Here is an 18,017-nt window from a genome sequence, read left to right as displayed (position 1 = left end):
GCTGATTCAGCTGCAGTGGGTGCAGGAGCTGAGCGAGGCAGTGAACATTGACGTGTCTGCACGGGCACCGAGGCAAGCGCCCAGGGGCTATCACTGTGTCAACCGAAACAAACATGCACCTCATCCTTCTGTGATACACCGGGGTGCTGAGAAGCCGAGTTCGGGGCCAAACAAACAATTGTCAGGTAGAAAAAAATTCAATCGAGAGACTAGTCAACTTTGGTCGCCTTTGACTATAACGTACGTCTCGCGCACAAGCAGGCGCACACAACCCCCTTAGCATTTTTGGTATCTATCTCATGATCCTGTGCTGCAATACAAGCCATCATGAACCACAACGCTCGGGAACTTGCCCCCCTAATGCAATCTCCCGTCACATTAGCATATGGCCGTGCCATCTCGCCAACACGATTGCATGAGTTGTCCCCCTAGATCCGCTGCTGCCCGGGTGGGGAGGTTCGTCCAATCTGCATTCTTGAGTACCACCACACGGAGCGAGCACGTTCCCATTTGACCTTTCTCTTCCTTCAAGTCCGCCTAATTCCCGAGCGGATTGGGGGCATAATCAGGGCGCGCCCGGCTCGACTTGATGACCTCTTGCACCCTTCTCTCTGTCTCGTCCCAGTCATCCGGGCTCAGCTGGACCAGATCGATGCCGTAGTAGTTTGCGATTTGTGACAACGCCTCGAAACTCTTACGGTCGTAGACGAAGCTGATGCTGACGCCGACGCGCCCGAAACGGCCCGTCCGGCCGATACGGTGGAGATACGTCTCCATGTCGGGTTGTTCCCTGTCACCGAAGCCCTTCATCGGAATGTCGTAGTTGATCACCATGGACACGCTGGACACGTCGATGCCGCGCGCGAGAACGTTGGTGGTGATGAGTACCTTGGAGCGGCCCGACCGGAAGTCGTCGAGGAGGGCGTCACGGTTCTGCCCCTCGTACGCACCGTGCAGCGCCGAGACCTTGTGCCCGTCCGCCTCCATGCGCCGCTGGATTTCCGTGGCGCTCTCACGTGTCTGAAGCGTCATGTCAGAGAATTGCAGGCTGCGAGAAGAGGGGTGAGGACGAGACGCACCTTGACGAAGATGACCGAAGAGCCGATCGTCATCAAGCCGTAGAGCTTGCAAAGAATATCGTACTTCTTGCTCTCGTCCGGGCAGTCCATGTACATTTGGGAAATACCCTTGACTGTAAGCTCCTGGTGGCGAAGCTTAATCTCGTTGGCGTTTGGCGCGTATTTCCGCGCAAAGTTCATAACCTTGTCCGGGAATGTGGCAGAGAACAGGAGGATCTGGACGGTTCGTGGAATGAGCCTGCCTTGGGTCAGCATGCGTGAATACTCGACTGGTCCATCCTGCTCGAGACGTACCCCTTGACGCGGACGCATTGGTCGCCCATACCCTGCTGGTCCAGCATGTTGTCGGCCTCGTCGATAACCAGAATCTTCAACTGGGACACGTCGAACTGGCGACGCCTGATCAAGTCCATGACGGTCCCCGGGGTTCCAACCACAACACTGCCCTTAACACCGGTCTCGCGCGAGATGGAGCCCGGAATGGCGGCCTCGACGATCAGGTTTTCGCAGAACTTGCCGATGGTCTGGATTACACCCTGGATCTGGCGCGCAAGCTCTCGGCTAGGAGCGAGAAGCAGCGCTTGAGGCTGCGTGGGCTTGGTAAGGTCGATGCGTGATAGAACAGTGAGGACAAAGGCGGCCGTCTTGCCCGTGCCCGACTGCGACTGGGCGATCATGTTGGTCGGTGGATTGCTGAGCATGAGCGGCAAGGCCCTCTCCTGGATCTTGGAGGGTTTCTTGAAGTTCATGGCCAATAGGCCGTCGTTAATCGGCTTAGGAAGGCCGAGCTCCTCGAAGGACGAGACCGAGTAAAGGGGACTGTCTTTGTCGGCTTGAAGATCGCTCAACTTCACCTCGACGTCGTACGACGTCTCAACAAGACCGTTGTTGGCCCTTTCATCGACGGGCTTCTCAGCGCCATTTCCCTCGGCGGTGGCAGTAGCCGGAGCGGCTCCGTCGTCGGCAGGCGCGTCGCTAGGTTTGGAGATGCGGCTCGCTAGGTCCGCCATGGTAGCGATCGTGGGGGTCTTGAACGAAGGGGGCTGGGGTCTGGAAAAGGTGGTCACGATCAGTATAAGCTCCTGCAACGACAAGAATGTAGTCTTCTACGCGCACCCAGAGGCGAGAGAACTACGCAAGAAGCAACAACAAACTGGTGGGTTGTGCGAAGCGACTTTCCGACCAGTACCTTTCGGGTGTATCCGTATGTACAGGCGCTGCGCTCTGGGTGGGGCTACTGACCTCCGAGAAAATGAGTACTGAAATAAACTTACATAAACGATCTTGCAAAAGCTCCTAGTACGGCGTCTGCAGAAAAGCCCTCCAATGATATGGGCGTCGAGCTTCCTCGCCGCACTTTCTTTGTGCTTGACTCGGTCAAACGTGAGCAGAAATAGAGCCTGAAGCTTGAACCGCCGAATGCAGTTCAGCGATGGTGGGGCTGGTTGCACCTCTTCGCCTCGACCAAGCTTGGCGGGGTTCCTTTGTGAATCAATGCCTGACGAAATAGGCTCCTGTCTCCTGTAAGTTACCGTCAGTGGTACGAAATTACCTGGGTTCGCGAGGTCAGGTAGTAAAGTAGTATTTCAACACTCAAACACTCGAATCTTGGGCGATGCGTCATCCCGCAACTCTTTCAACTCATACAGAGTATATGTATTGAGAAGAACTCAAGAGCGTATATCAAAGCATACCGGCAGCATGCACCGAGTGACACAGGGGAGACAGATGCTGAAAACATTCATAGTCATTTTGGATTCCAAGTCCCTGGTTTCATGACCCCGCGATACAGGCCTTGGCGCCATGCAGCATCCGGGGTGGGTTCCGTTTAGTTACAACTCAGCCACCTCGTCAATTGGAGGGGCCACAAGGGCGGTGCGCTCGCTACCTTGTTCGTACCCCTTCCAACAGACCGCATCCATCAGCGCACCCTCCAGAGGCAGCCGCTTCGCAACCTAACATCGACTTTGCTACTTCATGACTAGCCTTGGGAGAAGGACAGTTCGGGAAGCGCAAGGGAATCATGGCTGAGGTGGACGTCGCCCCGACACTGGGGTCGGAGCTCAAGGTTCGGCTCGCTCTTGGAACGGGACCGTTCCTGGAGGTGCGCTGACACGGATGCGGCAGGATGGCTTCAAACCAGCGAATGCCTGGGTTGCCAACGGAATAGCCTGGCTCGATGACATCCAGTCATTCTACCGCGAACGAAGTGCGATCGAAAAGGAATACAGCGCCAAGCTCAATGCCCTGGCAAAGAAGTACTTCGAGAAGAAGACGCGCAAGTCGGCGAGCCTGAGTGTTGGCGACACTCCGACCATGACCCCCGGGTCCCTAGAGAGGTACGGCGCTGAGAGCATGTGGCAGTCATTTGCGCGGCACAAGGGCTTACGTTGCATGAACAGCGCGTCCCTCACGACATGGACGACACACCTTACCACGCTGGAGGCCCGGGCCGACGAACACGAACGCTACGGAAACGACTTGATAAGCAAAGTAGCAGAACCCCTGAAACACCTGGCGGTACGGTTTGAGGAACTGCGCAAGCGGCATGCCGAGTACGCCGAGAAACTCGAGAGGGAGCGAGACGCTTCCTATGCAGAGCTTCGAAAGACAAAGGGCAAATATGACGCTGCTTGCCAAGAGGTGGAGAGCAAGCGCAAGAAGACCGAGTCCTCGTTCGACAAGGCCAAAGCGCAGAGCAGTTTCCAGCAGCAGGTTCTCGATATGAACAACGTCAAGAATACTTACCTGATCGCGATCAACGTCACAAACAAGCAGAAGGAGAAGTATTACCACGAGTACCTGCCCGAGCTTATGGACAGCCTACAAGGTCTTTCAGAATTCCGGACGTTCAAGCTGAACGGGCTTTGGACGCTAGCCGCCCAACTCGAGGCGGGCATGCTTCAGCAGAGCTCGGGCCAGATTGACCGCCTAAGCCAGGAGATTACGCGAAACCAACCGCACTTAGACTCGATGATGTATATCCGACACAACATGGGAAGCTTCCAGGAGCCGCCAGACAAGGTGTTTGAGCCGAGTCCTGTGTGGCACGACGACAGCTCCATGGTAGTGGACGAGGCAGCCAAGGTGTATCTGCGCAACCTACTCAACAAGTCGAAGGGCCAGCTTGGGGAACTCCGGCGAGAGGCAGACAAGAAGAGGAGGGAGGTAGAGGCGCTGAAGCGGATGAGGCAGCGGGTTCGGGAAGGGACGGAGAATAAGGACGAAGTGGCCTTGGTGTCGCAGATATTCTCGATGCAGGAGGACCTCCATCAAGTCGAACGCAAGCGTATCGCGGTGGAGGTGGAAACGTCAACCATCACAGCCACGGTGGGCGATGTGACTCTTGGTGCGAAGAACCACAACTTCAAGTCTCAGACGTTCAAAATCCCGACGAACTGCGACCTCTGCGGCGAGAGAATCTGGGGTCTGTCGGCGAAGGGATTCGACTGCCGCGATTGTGGTTACACATGCCACAGCAAGTGCGAGATGAAGGTCCCGGCGGAATGCCCAGGGGAGCAGTCAAAGGAGGAGCGCAAGAAGCTGAAGCAGGAGCGCCAAGAGGCGGCGAACGCATTGCTCAAACCGACCGGGCCACCCGAGCACGTGGCCGAACTACCCTCGCTTAGCCGTTCCGACACAGTAACGTCGGGACGGTCAGGATACGCAGCGAGTTCGCAGCGGTCAATGACAGGTCCCTTGTCACCAGCCGAGGAGACGCCCCCCGAAGTCCCGACCGCGACGCGGCCGACCAGCACATCTGGGTCAACGACTACAAGGAGGAACCGTGTCGTCGCGCCGCCTCCCGCTGCCTACATCAGCGAGCTGCCGGGTAGCACCCCGAACGGCTCGTCGCAGGGGGCGGAGCAGAAGGCCAAGATGCTGTACAGCTTTGAGGCCGCGGGTCCAGGAGAGCTAACCGTGCCAGAAGGGAGGGATCTCGTTGTGTTAGAACCCGACAGTAAGTCACCTTTCGCGGGCCCCCCCGAGCTAAAGAAAATACAAGCCACCGTTAACACTCACACTTTTGCAGCGGGCTCCGGCTGGGTCAAGGTTCGGGCAGGCTACAAGGAAGGACTGGTGCCGGCGACCTACATCGAGCTCATCAGCACCACCTCAGCGCCGGCGCCGGCAGCCATCGCGCCGCAGCACACGGGGCAATCGGCTTACTCCAACAGCGGCTCGTCAATAGGCACGGCAGCGGGGCAAACGGGAGGGAAGAAGAAGGGTCCCGCGGTAGCGCCGCGGCGGGGTGCGAAGAAGCTCAAATACGTTGAGGCCCTGTACGACTACACGGCGCAGAGCGATGCCGAGCACAGCATGGTCGAGGGTGAGCGGTTTGTGCTAATTAAGGAAGATCCCGGTGACGGGTGGGTGGAGGTGGAGAAGGGGGGTGTTACGAAGAGCGTGCCGGCGAGTTATGTGCAGGTTGTCTGAACCTACTTGTACACAGTAGCTAGGTGCGAGTGGAGAGGGGGGAAGGGGGTTTGTGGTTGGCTAGAGAGAGGTATGTACAATGGGATGGTTCGGTTAGGAGAGCGGAGAACAGCATTGCAGCTTTGGCAAGGGCAAGGCTCGAGGATGAAACGGTCTTGGTGGGCTGTGCTGAAGAGAGTGCAAGTACAGTGTTTCGTATACGGAGTATAGGCCTGCTAAAAAGGTGGGTGTACGAAGTACTAAAGCTTGCGTTGGGATATCCCCAGTCCGATGATTCCGTTTTCAGCTTGCGATCCTCTTCGAGCAAGTATATAGTTACAAGACCGACCATTCACAAGCCGGGGTAAAGTTGCTGCGCCACGAAGTAAACTGGGATGACCTTGGAGGATGTAAAGTGCATACATTGACTTGTATAGATAAAAATGGAATGCCTATAACTACGCGAAGCAGTGCTCGGATTGTTGAAGGATCGGGGAACTCATGGTGGACGGGAGGTGAGCGGACCGGTGGCCAAGGGGTTCTAGACTCTCTGCATGGGAATGACGTCGATGCTATTTCCGCCCCTGCCTATCGTTGCAAATCTCTCTCAGCTGTTGACTCGGAACCACGCCGCCTTGGGTAACAGAGATCGAACACGAGATACTGACCGTAGAAGCATGTACTCCCAGGGGAAAGGAAAGTGCAAAACACGGTTGCTGCACTGTCGAAGGTCGCTTTAAAAGTACCTGGAGGTAGGTATTTACAACCCTACCATGCAAGCAAGTGCAGGTTGGCTGGGACTTGTTAATGCCCTCTTGGAGCTGATGTTCGCACGGACGAGGCACGGTATTTTAAAAAAGAGACAATGACGAACAAAACACAACACACGTAGTGTAGGCACTACTGGTAGTAGGGTACAACAGGCACACACAGGCAACAAAGGAGTGGGGCATGGACTCATGTCGCTCCTTCCTTGTTTGCGTCTGCGTTTCTGACCAACCCGGTGCTCCCGCGCGGTCCCCGACTCTGGAGCACCGTGGCTCATCTTGACCTCTGACAATGCGTTGCTTCCCTCCTTTCCCAGTCGTTCCCCGTTCCACCCTATGGGCCCGTGGGCCCGTGGGACTCGTACAAACACCCAGATTGTCAACTCGAAGTTGATCAGTTCCTCCTCGCAATCTCTCTCCTGTTTCACGTCTCTCGCTCTTCCTTCTTTTATGAAGCACCATAGCGTCTGCTTCTCACACTCGTTTTCTTTCTCGGCAACAAATCGGCTCGACGCATCACCAAACTAAACGCTGCTTGCCTCCGAGCGTCATCAATCGTACTTTTGCTTGGCATTGAAAGCTTGGCGATCGATCCTCCGCGCCAAGATGAGATCCGCCGCCTTGGTATTCGTCTTGGCAACCGTCCTCGGCCTGGGGGCTGCGAAGCCGACGACGACGGTGCCAGAGCCGCCCAGCAAACGGGCCTCAGTGCCGACTGTCACGGTGTCTGGAAATGGTACGGGAACCTCGAAGACTTGACTCGGACGGTTGAAGGACGGGCGGTTATTGACATGGGAATCGCACCACAGCGTTCTGGCAGGGCGACACGCGCTTCTACGTCCGGGGCATCGACTACCAGCCGGGTGGCTCCTCGGCGATGGCCGATCCCCTGGCTGATACCACGGTCTGCAAGCGAGACATTGCCGAGTTCAAGAAGTTGGGCGTCAACACAATCCGCGTCTACACGGTCGACAACTCGGCCAATCACGACGAGTGCATGAAGGAGCTGGCCGACGCCGGCATCTACGTCGTCATCGACGCCAACAACCCGCTCTACTCGCTCAACCGCCTCGACCCGGGCCCCTCGTACAACACCAAGTACCTCCAGAGCGTCTTTGCCACCATTGACGAGTTCATCAAGTACGACAACACGCTGGCCTTCTTCTCGGGCAACGAGGTCATCAACGATAATGTCAAGAGCACACTTGCCGCCCGCTATGTCAAGGCTGTTACTCGTGATATGCGCTCCTACATCAAGAGCCGCGGCTACCGCTCCGTTCCGGTGGGCTACTCGGCGGCGGACGTGGCCCAGAACCGCATGCAGCTTGCGCATTACATGAACTGCGGCACCGAGGACGAGCGGAGCGACTTCTTCGCTTTCGTACGTATCCCCGATACAGACTCGCTACACTGGTTCTCATCCCTCTTGCTGACAAACACCACCAGAACGACTACTCTTGGTGCAACACCAACTTCGAAGAGGCTGGCTGGGACCAGAAGGTCAAGAACTTCACCGGCTACGGCATCGCCATCTTGTAAGATTCCCCCTCTCCTTATCTTACTCCTCTCCCCTCGTTAGCCCAAGACCCTAGCGCTCATACCACACACAGTCTCTCCGAATATGGCTGTATCACAAATGGCCGCGACTTTGGCGAGGTCGCGGCCCTCATGAGCGACAAGATGACGCCCGTGTACTCGGGCGGCCTGATGTACGAGTACTCGCTCGAGGCCAACGGCTACGGTATCGTCAAAATTGATAGCCCCGACGCCACCAGCGTCGAGGAGCAGAAGGAGTTTTCCAAATTCGCCAAGGCGCTGAAGGACAACCCCGCACCCAAGGGCGACGGCGGCTTCACGTCGACCACGCACGCCGTTGCCTGCCCGACCAAGGATGCCAACTGGTTGGTGGACAGCACGCTCCTGCCGGCCATTCCGGACGATGCGAAGAAGGTCAGTCTCTTTTTCACGTCTTTGCTCCTCTCTTGTTCTTGATTTAGCGGCTGACGACTCGTTCGCAGTTCATGTCTGAAGGCGCGGGCCGCGGCCCCGGGCTGAAGGGTGAGGGGTCGCAGAATGCAGCCGAAGGGACCAGCACGGGCGATGCCACCCCAGGCTCCGGTAAGGTGACCGGCACGCCGTCACACGGCGGCGATTCCGGTGACGAATCGAGGGCGGCGAGCGTGGACGCGACGCCGTTCATTCTTACAGGGCTGGTGGCGGCGCTGACTCTCGCCGGAACTCTGCTCTTGTAAGCGGGGTGTGCCCCTAAGTTGTTGCTCGCTACGGGGTGAGCTTTCGTCGGTTTGGCCTTGAGAGCAACAGTAATATCGCGTTGCTTGGCGGGTGGGCGTCGAATTTACAACCATTCTCCGAGTATGGTGTCATTCTGAGTGTCATTCTGGAGTGTCTGTGCCGTCCAACTTCCTGTTTGGTCTAGACTTGAGCCTTTTTTTTTAATACAGCGTTTCTTTCTTTCTTTTTTTTTAAAAAAAAAAATGTCTCCTATGCCTTTCGATTCAAAACAATCGGATATTAAAGACCTCCTCCACCCCCTCCTGAATTAACTCAAGGCCAGTCACAAGCCCGCGCAATCAGCTTCGCCAGCTTCTCGAGCCACACGCGGTCGACCTCGTCGAACCCGGCGGGCACCGCGCAGTCAACGTCGATGATGGCCACGACCTTCTTGGCCTCGCCCTCGCCGACGGTGATGGGGACGACGACCTCGCTCCGGCTGTCGGAGTCGCACGCGATGTGGCCCGGGAAGGCGTCGACGTCGGGGACCAGCTGGGTCTGCGCCGTCGCCGCCGCGGTCCCGCACACGCCCCGGCCAAAGGCGATCGTCTGACAGGCCACCTTGCCCTGGAAGGGCCCGAGGATCAGCTGGGGCCGCGAGGGCGGAGAGGCCGGGTCCAAGGTGTAGAAGCCTGTATTTCTCAGTACCGCACCCCCCCCCTCCAAAGGTTACCATCATGAATAAAACGTTGATTGGTCGGCTGGTTGGTTGAGAGGTGATTTTGGGAAGTATTAAGAGAGGAGGGACAAAAAAATAAAGAGAAGGAGAGGAGCTCGTGAGTGACTGACCTGCCCAATTGACTTGGTTGCTTGGAGACGGGAGGGATTTGTATGCGTGCCAGAGGAGTGCGGCAGCATTGGAGAGATTGCTGTTGACGTAAGTGTTTTGTTTAGTTTTGGGGACCAAGTCAATGTCAGGGCCAAGGTCATGGCACAAGGTGGCGGTTTTGGTGTTGTGCTTCAGTGAAGTGAACAAGTAACACGTGGAGAGTCACCCACCAGACCTAGACAGGAGAAGAAAAGCGATGTCAGCGATGATGGGTCAGGTTGACTTGTGAGAAAATTAGAGGGAAGCAGAGTGACACGGCCGGTCACAAAGCCCGAATCGCGAGAGTGCCTCAGCCTCAACTCCCAAGAGTCTGTGTGGTGTCCCATGAACCACCACGACCAATGGATCCATGGACGCTTTTGGAGGCGGGGGGAGAAGGGGGTTTGGGGGAAAGATCCCCGGGCAATGGGCTACTAAGGGAGGCTGTTGTATACATATGTATACATATACATGTCTACGTACCCAGTTTCGCTGCTCGAAGAACAGACCCTCGGCTTGATCCAGCACCTGTTTGTACGCCTCTTCCTTGGTGACGCCCTCGGCGAAATTTGAAGCGTCAGCGTGGACCTGTGATGGGGGGTCAGAACTGCTGGCTCTCAATAGCGCTCAAAGAGTATATATGCATATATGAAGGGTTTTTGATGGAGACGAACCATGTTGACCAACTGATTGGACGGGCCGCGTTTTTTTCGGGGTGCGAATTTCTTTTCGTTGAGGGGACCTTGAAAAGAAAAGGGCAGTGAATTGGTTCAGTGATACAAGAGGCTCAGTTTTTTTTTTTTTAATTTATTTATTTATTTTTTTGTGAATCGAAGCTCGAGTGACATAACCTGGTAATTCAGCTAAGAATGAATGTGAAGGGGACTCGTCAAACGCTGACAATGGAGTGGGTTCAGGGGCAATTGCGCAATTATTGGGCCCCCATTTTCAATCCCAGCGGGGAATGCTCGACCGCCATCGATGCAATCTTCAAATTCCAGCTGGCTGCTACAAACACCACAAACTGGCAAATCTGGTGGAACCGGAGCTGGAGATCATGTAAATGCCGTCGACAACCGTTGTTGATATGCCGCGTTTTTACGCCAGCCTCACAATATATGGAGTGCTTTGTATGCCTAAAGAGAGTAAAGAACACACACCCAATCGATTAATCTCTACGGAGGATCGAGTTCCTATTCTAAGCTGGGAAGGGTGGGTATACTACTGGAGAGGGTATACAACAAAGCCAACACCATCGCCATGCCCACTCTTGAACCCAAAATTCGGCTAACCGGAATACGGCTAGCACCCAAGTCTAAACATAAACAGTCTTAAGAAGACAAAGAAGAGAAGTAGAACATGATCAAGCATAACTCCTCCCCGTCTCCAGCGGCCTAGCCCTTCCCGCCGTGAACCCGCAATGGCTGATCCCTAAGGGCCCGCCGTCCTCCCTCACCACCCCCCACATGACCGGCTTCATCCACAGCCCTTTCTCTCTCGCCAGCGGGTGGCACCGCGCGCTGATGACCGCGCTGCACGAGCCACCGGGCAGCACCATCGGGTTGCCCAGCGTCTTTTCCTTCGCCGGTCCCGCGGGCGGAGCGCCGCGCAGCCCCATCCCCATGACCGTCGCCGCCAGTCCGACCAGCGCCGCGAGCAGCACTACCAACCCGACACCGCTCAGCCCGAGCGCGACAATCGGCGGCGCCGTAGCCGCAGCAGCAGCGTTCCCTGCCTGCGCCGCCGCCGCCGACGACGACGACAACGACACGCGCGCCTCGACGCGCCGCACGACAACGGCGAAGATGCTCTGGCTCAGCACGAGCGACAGGCCGGCGAACAGGCACATGAGCACGGCCGAGACGGAGTGCGGGAGAGTCAGGTAGAGGGAGGACGTCTGGGCGCCGGCGGGGTCGGCGGAGGAGACGCGCAGCGGGCGGGGCCAGGCGGTCGGGGCGGCGGCGGCGGCGGCGAAGAGGGAGGACTCGTGCGAGAGATGGTAGCTCGTCAGCAGCGCGTTCGCGGTCAGGTAGAGGGCCGCCAGGAGGAGCTGCGGGAGGGCCGCGACGAGCGCCCCCCCGGTGCCCGTCCCCGTCCCCATCCCCGTCCCCGCCCCCGCCGGGGCCGTGTTGGGGAGGGCCAGCAGCGCGTGTGGGGAGGCGGAACCCGGCGGCGAAAGCCGCGCGGAAGGGTCCATGCTCAGCGCGTGGGCCAGACTCGCGGCGAGCAGGCCGAGACAGACGGCCCAGACGGTAGCGGTGGCAATCCAGAGAGGGAAGGAGACGCTGCGCAGCCAGTAGTGTTTCCGGGACACCCAGCACTTGGCCGTTGTCAGCGGCCAGCGGCCGTGCCAGATATCGGTTTTGGAGAGGAGGCAGGCTCCTTGGGTTGTCGGATCGGGGTCCTGGAGGAAGGAGGAGATGGCATCACCGAGGGTGACGAGAGGGTGAAACGATGACGGCCACTTGAACAGCGCGGCGACGGCGGCCACGAGGGCGATCGAATTGACTAGGGCCACAGAGCCCAGCAGGGGCGCGTTCAGATCGACTTCGCATGTCGGAGCCGGGGCTTGCTGGGCAAGGCAGTATTGGATGGAGGAGCGGTCGGGAACGAGGCTGCTGATGGGGTTGATGTCCGACTCTTGAGCGAGGGACCTGTCTTCGAGCTCCTTGGAGACCAGGAGCACGGCCGAGTACTCGGCCTCGAAAGCTCCGCTGAACTGGTCGATACACGCAGGCGTGGAGAGGCGGACAAGCTCGCCTCTCGCTGCCCGCTGCTGGAGGACCAGGAGTTCGGGACGGCTGAGCCCGCTCCCCTTATTGTTCGAAATATCATCGCTCAGAGTCGCGCCCCTGAGAAATGACTCGCCGACCATGGCCGCCTTGAAGTCCGGCGCCGTTTTCGAGACAAAGACTACGGCATTATACCTGGCTTCCAGTCAATCTCTCTTCGAGACTTCCCTCTCTCTCTCTCTCTCTCTCTCTCTCTCTCGGAACGTGGACAACTCACATTACTGGCGTCACAAGCGCAGTCGCCAGAACCACAATGGCCAACAGCGCCCGACTGCCCCGAATACGCCTCAAGTTTCGAAGTGACGGGACACCGATCTCCAACCAGTCCCTCCTCCAATGCGCCGCGCTCACCTCGTCTCTCGTTGGGCTGCTGAGGACCTGGAAAGTGTAGTTCGCGGCCGCGACCATGACCGCCGCAAGCACGTTAATCACGGCATGCAACCCCCAATCCACCGCCCTCGCCGTGCCACAGTCACCCGTGAAGATAGCCGACCTTCCCTCCTCCCGCGACACCCGGGAGATGGCCACTACCAAACACACAAACCCCGTGATTAAGACGGCAAACATCACCAGCACGTTTACCGCAACCCCTACCCGCCATCCGCCTCCCCTCACGAACCCCTCCCACCCCCAACCGGGACCACCGACGACAGCAACCGCACCAGTACCAGCATCAGCACCGAGATCGCTGCCCCATCTCTTAAGGAGCAGCCTCTTGTCCTCTTCACCCGCCAAAAACTGCTGCTCCTCCTGGATGATCCCGCCGCGTTCCCGACCGTCCGGCACCTCCAACCCGCCCTCACCCCTCTCCAAATCCACATCGCCCTCCCCACGGCCGTCGGAATGACGACGACGACGACGATCATCATCATCATCGCTACCACCACCACCGCCGCCACCACCAACACCAACAACAACATCAACATCAACACCATCGCCGTCGTGATCGTCGCGGTCGTCGTCTTGATGATCATCGTGCTCCTCGTCCTCGAACCGGAATTCCCCAAAGTCCGCCACCCGCGACCGGTGCAGCAGGGGACTGGCCGGCCCGTCGGGGACCACGAGCTCCACGCTGCGGCGCCGCGGCGTGCCGGTCCTGCTGCCACAGCCGCCGCCGCCGACGCCGTCGACGCCGACGCTGCTGACGGGATCCGGCGCGGTCCTGTGCAGGAGGAGGAAGCTGCGGACGTACTCGGGGATGAGGGCGCTGTTGTCTCCGTCATCATCGGTATCGTCGCCGTCATCATCACGGTAAGCTTCTCGTTGCTGATGCTGATGCTGATGCTGATGCTGTTCCTGCTCTTGCTGTTCCGGTGGTGGTTGCGACTCCTGCGGTTGCTCTTGCTCTTGCTGCTGCTGCTGCTGCTGTTGTTGTTGTTGTTGTTGCCCTTGTGACGAAGGCGGCCTGGACTCGGTGCCTTCCTCGTAAAGGCTTTTGGTTCCCAGGGGGAGGATCACGGGGTTGAGGTAGAGAGGGTGGAATGAGTGCAAGGCGGTTGGTTGGAGCTGCTGCTGCTTCTGCTCCTGGGAGGGAACTGTAGGGCTCGGCGGATCCGGGTCGGTAACGATACTCTGGAAGGGCCAGTGAGCGGACCGCCGGCCCCGGCGGCCGGGGAGGAGGCGCTCGGTTGAGAGCGGACGGGAGTATCTCTCACTAGTGATAGTTGTAGGAGCAGCACAAGCAGCAGTAGTTAGTGAATAAGATGTTGAAACATTGGGGTCCGTCTTCCCGGTCCCGCAGGACTGCCCTCAGACGGCTGCGCCGTACACACCTCGTCATCTTGTTCATCCCGCCATCCTCGCTCCAAGTGTAGCGATAGGTTTCTAAGTCCTGATCCCTTGGAGGCGCTACCATTTCCATCACGGAAGCTGAATATGGGCTCTGGGCTTCGAGAACACATAGAAGGCACTACTGGTAGGGCGATGCTTTCTTTAAGCCTCTAGGCAGGCGTGATGAACCAAAAACCACCCATCAGCTCAGGTCGAAGCTTTTCCTGACCTCTTGTGGAAACGTCGTCGGAATCCCGCTGTGGCTGGGCGGCGAGGATGGGCAGGGGTCGGAAATGGTTGGGCCAGGCTTGTACGGATGAACAGCGGATTTGCCCAACCGACCCATCGAAGGATCTGTTGTCCATGTTGGGTTCTGCGAGGCCACAGACTGCACAGGCTGCAGCTCACTCAGTCACTGCACCGTATGAAGATGATTGCCGCCGGGGCCTTGCATGTTTTGGCGGCCGGAGATGAGACCACAGTCCCCAACATCGACTTGCTCCCGGCAGTTGGCCCCCCTTGGCGGTTTTGGATTGGACGCCATGCTGCGGCCTGGTGAAGTTGGGTCGGGGGGGTTGGCTGGGAGTCTGCTAAATTAAGACGAGAGGGTCTGGGCGGCGCCTCAGACATGCATCGCCGCCGAGTCGGCTGAGCGTGCCGAAGGATTCCTTTGATGCTGAGTCTTGACCATATTTGGCCAAACTTGCTAGGAAAAAAAAAATGAATAAAAAAGCAATACAACAAAACAAAAACACAAAAACATTGAAAGCAAGGAAATCATAGACAGCGTGCACTCACGGCTCGTCCGTCTTTGATGAGCCCGAGAAGCTAGTTAGTTATCACTTCCTGTGGGTGAGCGCCGTTCCTGAAAAGCAGCACAACAACGGGAGCAGGCCATTGGTATCGAAACTCATATGATCGGTGACGTGATGGTAGTTAGTCGCGGATTAGGAAGGAATCAGCACCGGAACATCCAAAAGGCTCCTGGATCGTTGATACCAATTCGAATCTTGCCTTATTGATGTTTGCGCTTGCAGACGACCAACTTGCAGGGCCAGTGCTCATGGCGGCCCTGTACTCGTAGTAGTGTAGCTTAGTTAGTCATTGATGTCGTGCGATTGGCTTTGCGAGTCAAACCCCGGATTGCTGTCATGGCTGCCTGGGACGTGCTGCATGCGAGGCTCCAGGTTGCAAGCAGCTCCGCCAATTTTTGGCGGCTGCGGTTGTGGGAGGGTCTCCAATGGGGAAAGTCCTGCCCCGGGGAAGTTAAAGCTCCGCTTTTACTCCGAGTAGTTTGTTTGGGACGAAGTTATCTGCTCTTGCAGCTTTCGATACCTGATTGCCCCAGTTCTTGTGCTGTCTCATAACAGCTCGCATTATTGAGCCTCCCAGGAAACCGTCGGGGTGCGAATTGGACCGAGATTGTAACAAGGTAAAGTCGAAGACTCGATGGTTGGGACTGGGACGCTCGTGTCAGCATTTGACTTTGGTGAATTGACCAGTTTTGGCACGAATCGGTTTGTTCCGGACATCAAGTAAACAACCCGAGGCCGGGGCCGGTCCGGTACAAGAGATGATCGGATCCATGTCGTCCACTCGCCAGCCGCGCCGCAGCTTATGCAAAGAGTTAGTTATGCAGTGGTTGCCGCGGCGGCTGGTGCAGCTAGGGATCACTAACTCATCCGAAGTGCGTATGTATGTACAACTCCATCCCATGCCCTTCAGGTTGGAGATTCTTCAGCGCCGCCATCGGGTCGTGCTGCTTAGTGGAGATACGATCTCGCATTAGTGTTTGCTTCTTTGCGCCAACCCGTTCGACCGACGGCCAACAGGACGAACAAGAGGTCGCGGTGGGCGCACTGTACATACACATGCAATTATGGCACCCTTCCAACGGCGTAATCTCGGAAGCTTGGCTATCGAGAAAAAGCAGCTGATCCTTGGTAGTTTTCAGGTTCTGAGAAAAGAAGAGATGGCCAGGGAGAAGTACCCGATAAGGTACGCCGTTCACTCTCTTTGAAGCATAGCGGCAGCAAGGTCTGGCCCAACGATCAGATTGACGATTAGTGTAGAAGGGAAGCGCAAACAAACGGCTAGCCCAATCGCAATCTCCCCTGGAACAGAAAACGAATTTTTCAAAAAAAAAAAAAAAAAAAACGGCTAGTCGTTGCTCCAAAGTGATGCGAGGCCACAACACAGCTCGAACGATAGTTCATCTCGAACGAGTGGGGCATCTACGGATTAATCCGTACTTCGTGCAAGAGATCGAATCGAGAACCCTAACCCTCTCCTGCTGCGACCGCAACCAGCTCCATGGCGGCCAATTCCACTTTCGGTCGATAAGCCCACGTTAATCAGAGAGCATCAAGTGGCATCTAGCACCGATTCACCCAACCGAACAACCTCACCCCTGCACCCCCCCGACGACCACCCGAAGCACCAAATGCCCACCATGGATCCCTACTCGGCCGAGGGCGAGCTGATCAACATCCACAACCACTTCCACCAGGGCCAGTACCAGGAAGTGGTCGACTTCGACGTGTCGTCGCTGTCCCCCGAGAACGCGCTGCCGGCGCGCGTGCTGCAGCTGCGCGCCCGCGTCGCCCTGGGCCAGGCCGAGGACGTGCTCGCAGAGGTGCAGGCCGAGGCGGACGGCGTTCCCGAGCTGGCCGCCGTGGGCGCCCTGGCCGAGCAGGCGCTGGGCCGCGGCGAGGCCGCCGTCGAGACGATCGAGAAGCTCGCCCAGAGCGCGGGCGACAACCCGACGGTGCAGGTCCTGGGCGGCACCGTACTGCAGGCGGCCGGCAAGTCTGAGGAGGCTCTCGCGCTGCTGGGACGGCATCAAGGGAGCTGTGAGTGTGACTCCCTTAACCCCACCCCCTTTTCCCCCTCTCCTTCCACATCTCTCTCTCTTATACCCCGAGTCATTGCCTTGTCTGTTCTTTCTTGCAAAGGAGAGAGGGGGTAGAAGAGTGGAAGGGGGCATATCCTTAGAACGGTAGGCTGACAGGATCGGTGTGAATAGTGGACGCCGTTGCGCTCATCGTGCAGATTCATCTTCAGCAGAACAGGAACGACCTTGCCGTCAAGGAGGTTGCTGCCGCCCGGCGATGGGCTCAAGATAGCCTGCTGGTGAATCTTGCGGAGTCATGGGTTGGCTTGAGGCTTGTGAGCTCACATGATCGAGGTTTCCCTCCCTCGTCATCTCTGCGGCGGAGTGCTGACCCTCTCGATGTAACCAGGGCGGCGAGAAATATCAACAGGCGTTCTACGTCTTCGAGGAACTGGCACAGGCGCCCGCGACATCATCAGTACAGTCTCTGGTTTCTCAGGCCGTCGCCGAGCTGCACCTCGGCCGCGTTGAGGAGGCACAAGCCGCGCTGGAGCAGGCGCTGAAGAAGGAACCAGGATACGCGGAGGCTATCGCCAATCTGTTGGTCCTGAGCGTGATTGCTGGCAAGAACGCCGAGGAGCTGACGAGGTACGTTTGCTCCCAGGAACTCTCCTTGGCAGCTATCCGGACTCCCCTGTCTAACAAACAATTCTTTATTTTTAGCTCTCTTCAAAAGGCCAACCCTGATCATCCCCTTTTGGTCGACCTGGCCGAGAAGAGCGACCTCTTCGATAGAGCCGCGACAAAGTATAAGGCGAAGGTGGCAGCGTAGACATGTTCATGATCGGTTGCAGTCAATGATACCAGATAAGAGTAACATGAGGCTGGAGGTCCACTGGCCCGTGTCGAAGGGCTCTGCAGAAGGTCATGCCCTGTGAGGAGGTCCGACTCGATTCAGCGGTTTGGTGCAACCTGGCACACTACTACTCAGGGCCTTACTGACCGTGACTTTACGACCGCGGCCCGGCAACCACGGGAGGATTTGCGGAAACGACCGAGGTTGCAACGAGCGGTGATGTCTAATGCTATTCCTACCGTTGCTGATCTCGTAAAGGCAAGAAGACCGGGCGGCAGGGGCCCATTCGAAATTCCAAATCTGTTCATCGTTCATGCCCGGTAGCCAGGCGTGCCGCAACGTTTGCTGAATAATCTCCTCTTCCGCCTTTTGGCGAGAGCGTGCCCTCAATAACATTAGTTAGG

At 57.4% G+C, this 18,017-nt stretch overlaps 8 protein-coding genes across 8 annotated transcripts; 4 read left to right on the top strand and 4 right to left on the bottom strand.

Annotated features, from left to right (window-relative positions):
* Window positions 1–537: 537 nt before the first annotated feature.
* On the bottom strand, window positions 538–2,089 carry P884DRAFT_268470 (P-loop containing nucleoside triphosphate hydrolase protein; the record flags this gene model as incomplete). The annotated part of the gene is made up of 3 exons (XM_069442200.1): window positions 538–1,020; window positions 1,080–1,317; window positions 1,374–2,089. The coding sequence occupies 3 exons, from the start codon at window positions 2,087–2,089 to the stop codon at window positions 538–540; spliced, it is 1,437 nt and encodes a 478-aa protein (XP_069299513.1).
* An 822-nt stretch (window positions 2,090–2,911) lies between these two features.
* On the top strand, window positions 2,912–5,903 carry P884DRAFT_240200 (uncharacterized protein). The gene is made up of 4 exons (XM_069440167.1): window positions 2,912–3,147; window positions 3,207–3,418; window positions 3,482–5,040; window positions 5,113–5,903. Exons 1-4 carry the CDS (start codon window positions 3,103–3,105, stop codon window positions 5,514–5,516), a joined length of 2,220 nt encoding a protein of 739 aa, XP_069299512.1. The 5' UTR covers window positions 2,912–3,102; the 3' UTR covers window positions 5,517–5,903.
* Window positions 5,904–6,704: 801 nt separating this feature from the next.
* P884DRAFT_116054 (glycoside hydrolase family 72 protein) lies at window positions 6,705–8,716 on the top strand. The gene is made up of 5 exons (XM_069437111.1): window positions 6,705–6,998; window positions 7,072–7,643; window positions 7,709–7,797; window positions 7,873–8,212; window positions 8,281–8,716. The coding sequence occupies exons 1-5, from the start codon at window positions 6,869–6,871 to the stop codon at window positions 8,512–8,514; spliced, it is 1,365 nt and encodes a 454-aa protein (XP_069299511.1). The 5' UTR covers window positions 6,705–6,868; the 3' UTR covers window positions 8,515–8,716.
* Window positions 8,717–8,726: 10 nt separating this feature from the next.
* Window positions 8,727–10,166, bottom strand: P884DRAFT_257569 (GAF domain-like protein). The gene is made up of 5 exons (XM_069441156.1): window positions 10,037–10,166; window positions 9,845–9,950; window positions 9,804–9,806; window positions 9,344–9,424; window positions 8,727–9,186 (listed from the first exon to the last, which is right to left on the bottom strand). Exons 1-5 carry the CDS (start codon window positions 10,037–10,039, stop codon window positions 8,828–8,830), a joined length of 552 nt encoding a protein of 183 aa, XP_069299510.1. The 5' UTR covers window positions 10,040–10,166; the 3' UTR covers window positions 8,727–8,827.
* A 203-nt stretch (window positions 10,167–10,369) lies between these two features.
* Window positions 10,370–12,742, bottom strand: P884DRAFT_220614 (uncharacterized protein). Its single transcript, XM_069439461.1, has 2 exons — window positions 12,372–12,742; window positions 10,370–12,289 (listed from the first exon to the last, which is right to left on the bottom strand). Exons 1-2 carry the CDS (start codon window positions 12,719–12,721, stop codon window positions 10,726–10,728), a joined length of 1,914 nt encoding a protein of 637 aa, XP_069299509.1. The 5' UTR covers window positions 12,722–12,742; the 3' UTR covers window positions 10,370–10,725.
* A 35-nt stretch (window positions 12,743–12,777) lies between these two features.
* On the top strand, window positions 12,778–14,015 carry P884DRAFT_257567 (uncharacterized protein). Its single transcript, XM_069441155.1, has 2 exons — window positions 12,778–13,808; window positions 13,927–14,015. Exon 1 carries the CDS (start codon window positions 12,998–13,000, stop codon window positions 13,547–13,549), a length of 552 nt encoding a protein of 183 aa, XP_069299507.1. The 5' UTR covers window positions 12,778–12,997; the 3' UTR covers window positions 13,550–13,808; window positions 13,927–14,015.
* On the bottom strand, window positions 13,809–14,015 carry P884DRAFT_257566 (uncharacterized protein; the record flags this gene model as incomplete). The annotated part of the gene is made up of 1 exon (XM_069441154.1): window positions 13,809–14,015. One exon carries the CDS (start codon window positions 14,013–14,015, stop codon window positions 13,809–13,811), a length of 207 nt encoding a protein of 68 aa, XP_069299508.1.
* A 2,361-nt stretch (window positions 14,016–16,376) lies between these two features.
* Window positions 16,377–17,999, top strand: P884DRAFT_220611 (coatomer epsilon subunit-domain-containing protein; the record flags this gene model as incomplete). Its single annotated transcript, XM_069439460.1, has 4 exons — window positions 16,377–16,776; window positions 16,950–17,092; window positions 17,167–17,405; window positions 17,481–17,999. 4 exons carry the CDS (start codon window positions 16,377–16,379, stop codon window positions 17,587–17,589), a joined length of 891 nt encoding a protein of 296 aa, XP_069299506.1. The 3' UTR covers window positions 17,590–17,999.
* Window positions 18,000–18,017: the final 18 nt, after the last annotated feature.

Source organism: Thermothelomyces heterothallicus, assembly GCF_042370625.1.
Source record: "Thermothelomyces heterothallicus CBS 202.75 unplaced genomic scaffold P884_scaffold_6, whole genome shotgun sequence".
NCBI lineage: Eukaryota > Fungi > Ascomycota > Sordariomycetes > Sordariales > Chaetomiaceae > Thermothelomyces > Thermothelomyces heterothallicus.
The sequence above is the reverse complement of the archived record's forward strand: the minus strand, read 5'-3'. Positions and strand labels throughout refer to the sequence as shown.